Source organism: Camellia sinensis, chromosome 7 (genome assembly GCF_055761805.1).
Source record: "Camellia sinensis isolate YWXY chromosome 7, ASM5576180v1, whole genome shotgun sequence".
Classification (NCBI taxonomy): domain Eukaryota; kingdom Viridiplantae; phylum Streptophyta; class Magnoliopsida; order Ericales; family Theaceae; genus Camellia; species Camellia sinensis.
The window spans coordinates 115668702-115675387 of NC_138967.1; the positions used below are offsets into that span (position 1 = coordinate 115668702).

The window sequence follows — 6686 nt, forward strand, 5'->3', positions numbered from 1 at the left end:
TCAATACCACACGCTCGTAATAAGGCCAGATTGGATCGTAATCAGCTCATACTTGAACTTAATTGTGATGGATGATGACATTGTTACAATTTAATGTGGCTTTGTTACTACACAATGTGTTCTTGATTACAGTGGTGTACCACATGCATATATATATATATATATATATTTCTTTTCTTTTTTTCTTTTTTTTTGAGAAAATCTGTAGTCAATTAAAATGCAATTGTTGAGCATCTGTAACAACACTAGCAAGAAGTCTGATTCTAATAGAATTTCCCAAGCTAAAAAAAAAAAAAAAACACAAGAAGGCTTGTGAGGAAAAGAAAAAAGAAAAAGATCGATAAGAAAAAAGATTTGAAACACTAAGAAGCAAATGCTGCATCTTTGGATTGCAGATGGAAGTAAAGCAAATGCTGAATCAGATATCTAGACTTGCCATTTATAACTCGTGTTCAGATTGGGCTGTTCTGATGATTAAAATGATCATTTAAAAAAGTCAAACTTTTCGTTTCTGATAAGTCAGAGTGGGCTGTCCAGTTTTATGCACTTCTGCACTTTCTCATTCAATCCCATTAAAACTTGCCATTATCAGACAAGTGTATAGGGGGTCAAAATAAAGGGCAAAAAAAGATTTCTCAAACACTTGTTTCAGCAATAAGAGGTCAGTTTGATACAAAAACACATTCAAATATTAGCATCTCTAACACAACAAAAACATCTAGTAATAGCCTTTTTAACACAAAAAGAAACACTATAAATGAATGATTATGAACAAACTTTACGTAGTTTTGCAAGAGAAGACAATAGAAGCAGCAATCCTAAGAGCTATGTTGATTCAAGAATTAAGATTCTACAAAAAGGAAATCATAGTTTTTCCCGTCCAAAGGAGGACCCAAAAAAAAAAAAAAAAAGATGAAGGAAAAGATAAAACCTAATTGAAAATTAATATGCTCACCAACCTTTCCCTATGAGCCACAACCAGTCGAGAGTCACCCCTGCAAATATTCCTCCTACAAGAAACAAAACAAGTATATTCCCCAGTGCATTTTGCTCCGGTCCCTACAAAACCGCCATTCCATAAGTTTATAGCATTAATCTGTCTCAAACTGCAAGTGGAAATCGAGAATTATGAATAAAGGGCTTGTTTGGTGCAATTTCCACCAAGTTGAAAGCTGATAGTCAAAAAATAAAAGTTAAAAAAGTACTTCAGCTATTTTTGCCTCAAAAGCTGCATCAACCAAACAACCCCTAAATCAACGAACCTTATAACCTTTTGGAGCAGAAGTAAGGACACAGACGGTGAGGTAACCGTTAGTTAGCCCCAAGAATGATGTGAGCAATATCATCCAGCCCTGGCCGCCATATTTGGCTGTGAAATAGAATGCTGGGATGAGCAAGACGCGAGAAACAATTGCTATCATAAGTCCTTTTCGTGATTCCAACTTTATGCATTTTAATAGTGGTACGTATCTCCCAATAAGATCCCATACATTATACATTGCTATTAGAACAAGTGCATACCTGCAGTATTACCAGATTCTAAAAAAAAAAAAAAAAAAACCAGCGAAATAGAGAAAAAAAGATCCAAATAAATTTAAATGGGTATTATTCTTCTTCTAAATTATTAAGGAGAAACCTATGTTACATAGACTCGGGTACGAGTGTCGGGTACGGGTATGTATCTAGAGATCGGACTCATCAAATCATAAATTTAAGGGTACGCGGGCTCGGCAAAAAAATATTATAGTTTTATATTTTTAATCTAGTATGTGAGATAAAATGATACTATATGTAACTTACAGTGTCAAAATGACATTTATAACAATTATACAACAATATGTACATATAATAATAGGGTTATATGCAATTAAATAAGAAGTATTCGTTGAAAAGTAACCGACACATATCCCATACCCTTGCCCGAGTGTCGGGTGTCCGACACGGGTATTTAATTTATTTTGAAGAGTCTGTGTAACATAGGGAGAAACAATAAAAATAGCCTATTTTAAAAAAGAAATTTGTCAAGTAGTTATGAAACACTAACCATGAACCCAAGCTATGTGATCCAGTATCTTCAGATAGGAATCCAGGGAAAATTGACAATGTCAGTGCGTATATGAGAAACATATCAAGTGCGTAATCTATGTTTTGAAACAACAATTCTTTTGTGCTTAGTCGCTCATAGTGTTTAGAGTCTTCTTCCTCAGCCTGCTCAGGTTCCAATAAAAGATTGGTGGAGCATGATTAGGGATTAGGGGTATCTCGCTCTATATAATCATCATAATTAAAAGTGAACAAAACATACTTGTTGTCCTGGTTCTGCATGAATGCCACCAGCGGCAAGGTCAGCTGAAACAGTTTTGGATCCTTCTAAGGCTGCCTTTGAGCGGTAGTATTTTACAATTGGCAGCTTCGGAAAGACCAATGCATAGAGAAGAACACAGAGGAGTTCAAAAAATGCGGAGATAGCAAAAAATAAAACTGCAATGAACCGTAAGTAATAAAAATTAGTAAACTAGTATTACATGCCATCATAGTACTCTATCTCAGCATTCTTTAAAACAGTGCAATTGAAATTAAAGAATAGATATTGGCGTTATATGGAATTAAAGAAAGCATATCCATCAGAGAAATCGATTCTATTGTCATGAAGTAAAAATTTTAATTCATTTTGTAACTCTACAGTCCAAATCAGTTTCATCATTATCTTACCTAAACATCTATGTTTTTCCATTATGAAGTTCACTACAGATATTCAATTGGATTATGTTAGCTTCCGATATCTGGGACAAACATTTCATTAATTTGAACAAAATAGGGCACAAGCAAAATACTTGGTTTGGAAAGAGAAGTCAAATAGAGTACAAAATGCATCAGAATCAACTACCTAAAAAGATTGACAATGATAGCCTATTAGTTGTAGTTTAGGTGGAAAACAATAACCATAAATATTTATAAATAAAAAATAAATAAATAACTTGAGCGAAAAAAAGTCATTGACTACCTACCTAAACTTAATCTCCTTTACGTTCATACTTTGAGGAGTTTCTCTTTCACAAAACAGTAACTAGAAAGTTGTAAGCCCAATATGTAGCAATACATATTGAATCATATTTCCTACAAAATTTATGAAAAACAGCTGAAAGGATTTGAACGTACTAGCTCCCTTGCGCAGGCCATCCTTGGAATTCTCAAATGCTGCTTTTGTAATCAATCTCAAGCCAGAGGTTAGAGCCCCCGATGCAGCCAAACCAGCAAGAAAAGACTTGAAGAATAAAAAACAAGAAAGCTTATATCAAAACTTCAAAACTAAGAGTGGAGGTAAAAGTTGTTGACCACAAATAAGCTAACCACAAATACTAACTTGAATGAACTCGGGTAGCATGAATGATAGATCTCCAACCATTCCACCCTGAACATGAGCATCTGCAACTCCAAAAGCACCGCTAATGATACATATTCCAATATAAGTCCCAATTCCTCCTTTTCCAGATGTAGCTAAATTCAACTGTGGCAATAGAATGAAAAGATGAAATCAAAGTGGACTTGTATGCTTAATAATTTGAATTTGAGTTACTAAAACATGTTACTACAAAACCATATGGTTAAGGAGTGAGTTGAAGATTTAATACATATAATTATGGCACTTACAACAAGAATGGCAAGAGCGCTTATGAAAAATAGGGTATATCCAAATAGGTTTCTTCGTCTGGTATTGATTTTTGCCTCTTCGTATGTTAGTATTGCAAGTGTCCCAAGTGCAAACGGTTGATATACAAGAGTAAGGACCCTTGAGGGGTGGTATTTCTGTACAAGGAAAGAAATTCTCTGTTAAATTATTTGCTACAACAACAATAATATTTAAACATACTTTTTCATCAGATATGCCCATAACTAACTAATAACTCAAGTCAGCTTTGGCAGTTATTCAAAAGTCAAACATCATGGTTTGATAAAATTGAGGAGAAGTAAATATAGCTAGTCAACGTATTTGAATTTGATGACAAGAATTTAATAAAGAGATCTAAATAAATGCAGTTTATAGAAATATAGTCCCTTGTGATCACTGGTTAGTCAACAAAGACATGGCCGAAATTCATCAACATATGATCATTAATTGTTCCAATTAAAGAAATTTCAGCACTCAGTTTATTAGAGTACCTTCAATGCAAATTCAAGATAATCACCACATTTGACTTTTGTGATCTTTCCCTCCACCTTTAAGAAAATAAATAAGAAAAAAATGGGATAACTCTGGATCGTTGAATTTACTATTTTTGTAATGCACATATACCATATTTTGAAACATACATTCTAATCACTAGGTATTAGTATTTTCTGACAGCACTAGGCAGCACCAAAAGAACACAGATGCCTTCTTGACAGTGGCACTGGAAAGCCCACACAGTTCAAATCACTGAAAATTTAGGATTTGGTAAGTATTATACGGCACAAATCTAGGATTCTTTTTCCTCTCTCAAATTTGTAGTGATTTTCCTGGAGACTGCAAGAAGTTTAAGGTAAGGAATATAGGACACCGCTTAACCTTGTGTACACTGAGGCTTAGCTCTGCTTTAGGCATGTGAATTGGTATCTATATAACAGACAAGGCGCTTAATTTATGACAGAGTTTAACAACTTTTGGAAGGAAGTTAGGATTATGTAAAGTAAACCTAATAAATGCTCCAAATTGTTTAGTTAGGCATGCAAGCCATCAGAGTAATAACACAATACAGAAACAAAACCAAGCGAAAATAGCTGCTGAAACACAAGAAATAAAATGCAAAAACAGGAGATGAAATAACCGGGAACAAGGTGCCATAGTAATCTTCAATTGTAAGCATACTGTTCCATGAAAAGAGGCAACCATTGCCGAGAAGCCAACACACTACCATTGCAACATACTTGCCCTGCTAGTGAAACCAGATATACATTAGTAATTCATTGAAGAAACACGCAGTTTATCTTACTCCAACATTTAACTTTATCCTAGTTAATGAATCAAATGAAGCAATCACAAACCTCAAGCCTAGTGGGAGCCCCATCTTCAGGAGTGCTAGGCATTGTTGTTCCCTTTCAGAGCTCCTGCAAATGATGAACAATATAAATTATGACCAAATGAACATGAAATACATTCGACGAGGCACTGTATTTGTATTAGTACATCGATACGCTAAAAATCTAAAAAAGTAGGGTACGAGTCTAGCTGGGTATGTTTGTAAAAAAAAATATTTTTGTTTTTAATTAGGGTAGTAATGAAATATTTAGTTAAATGATTTAGTTGGCTAATGACCTTAGTATAAAAAACCTACAAACCAAAATTTAATTTTAAAATCATGCCAAGCATAGAGAAAGAGTTAAACGAAACTAATTTCACATCTACATAACAAGAAAATACTATTTCGGCTGCAAAACGACTTGGGTATATACCAGATATCTATAGAGTATGGCAAAAATTAAGATAAAAAATTTGAATACGTATTTGGTGCACCAAATATGCATATAGAAATATTATCAGTCATGCATATAGAACTACCATGTAAAGTATCAATACCCAATACAGGTAAGACATGTACCCATGCTTCATAGACTACATTGTTTAAAGTACATATATCAAAGCTTTGCATCAAAATCTCATTAGAAAGGTGAAAAAAAACAATACCTAAATATGCTTATATATTAAAAACTTACTGTGTAATGTAACTTGAAAAAGTAGGTCGAGGAAATTGCTCACCCAAGTCGCTTCAAATGCTTGTTCTAAACAGGGCAGACAACAGAGTATCAAAACATTGATTTTGAATATTCAAAAACCTCTTATTCAACAAGCAATAACAGATCAATAAAAAAAATTAAAAAATTAAAAAAAATTAAAAAATCATGATTAAATCTAGAAATACAATAGAGATAAATTCACGCTTTCGTGAGTTCCAATCATGAAATCTTCAACACAAAACTACCATTTAAATCGTAGGAAAGAACCCATTATTAAGAAGATAATATATCACAACAAAATCATATAATATCATACATATCATGTTATCAGATAAGAACCTATCCCCTATTCAGCAGGAACAGAGAGAGAGAGAGAGAGGCGATCTTACTTTTGTTCTGAAAGATGGTTAGATATGTATGGAGTACGTGGAGAGATTCTTGGACATTTATGGATTCTGGAATCTGGGATTTATCCACTGATGATATATATATATACAGAGAGGCATTAAGCAATAATATGAACAGGATAGGAATATACAATGAAAAGCAATCCTCGCTTTAATTTCTCTTTGATAAATTATAAATACACCCCTAAATTTTGTGTCAAATACATTACTGTATTTGTAGTTTATGAAACTAGTGTATCACCCGTTCTATACGTAGATTATTTACAAATTTGTTTTTAAATTAATTAAAATTAATTTAAAATAAATAAATAATATTAAGTAAGTTTTAACTTTTTTCTAAGGTTTTTTTTATTGATAAATCCCATTTAAATGTGTTCTAATCCAATAAGTCTACCAATAAAAATTATAACTTAGTTAGTCCTATGTATTTATATTTTTATTTTATGAGATCATTTTTTCATGATTTATATTATTTTTTAGACTATTATACTCTTATGTCTATTGTTGATATGTATTATATAGAAAAATGATATATACATTCTCTTTTTGTACTACCTCTATTTTGGC

General features: G+C 32.8%; 1 protein-coding gene across 17 annotated transcripts; it reads right to left on the reverse strand.

Moving 5' to 3' along the window:
- Nucleotides 1–730: 730 nt before the first annotated feature.
- LOC114263009 (equilibrative nucleotide transporter 3) lies at nt 731–6342 on the reverse strand. Of its 17 annotated transcripts, none has more exons than XM_028203482.2 (12): nt 6102–6267; nt 5692–5757; nt 5023–5085; nt 4806–4910; nt 4162–4218; nt 3652–3807; nt 3365–3508; nt 3160–3265; nt 2306–2481; nt 2045–2208; nt 1263–1521; nt 731–1059 (listed from the first exon to the last, which is right to left on the reverse strand). In XM_028203482.2, exons 3-12 carry the CDS (start codon nt 5062–5064, stop codon nt 952–954), a joined length of 1317 nt encoding a protein of 438 aa, XP_028059283.2. In that variant the 5' UTR covers nt 5065–5085; nt 5692–5757; nt 6102–6267; the 3' UTR covers nt 731–951. The 17 variants fall into 17 exon arrangements, with proteins under 17 accessions (XP_028059283.2, XP_028059281.2, XP_028059288.2 ...); XM_028203480.2 differs by having other exon boundaries at nt 4806–4913; XM_028203487.2 differs by having other exon boundaries at nt 731–1106; nt 4806–4913.
- Nucleotides 6343–6686: the final 344 nt, after the last annotated feature.

Bases quoted from the DNA above. Each gene is read 5' to 3' on its own strand.
- LOC114263009 (XM_028203480.2), bottom strand. From the start codon at position 5,064: ATGCCTAGCACTCCTGAAGATGGGGCTCCCACTAGGCTTGAG. The intron at 3,808-4,161 runs GTACTCTAATAA...TTCCTTGTACAG, and splicing joins ATCTTGAATTTGCATTGAAG to AAATACCACCCCTCAAGGGT. The intron at 2,209-2,305 runs GTATGTTTTGTT...GAACCTGAGCAG, and splicing joins ATGCAGAACCAGGACAACAA to GCTGAGGAAGAAGACTCTAA.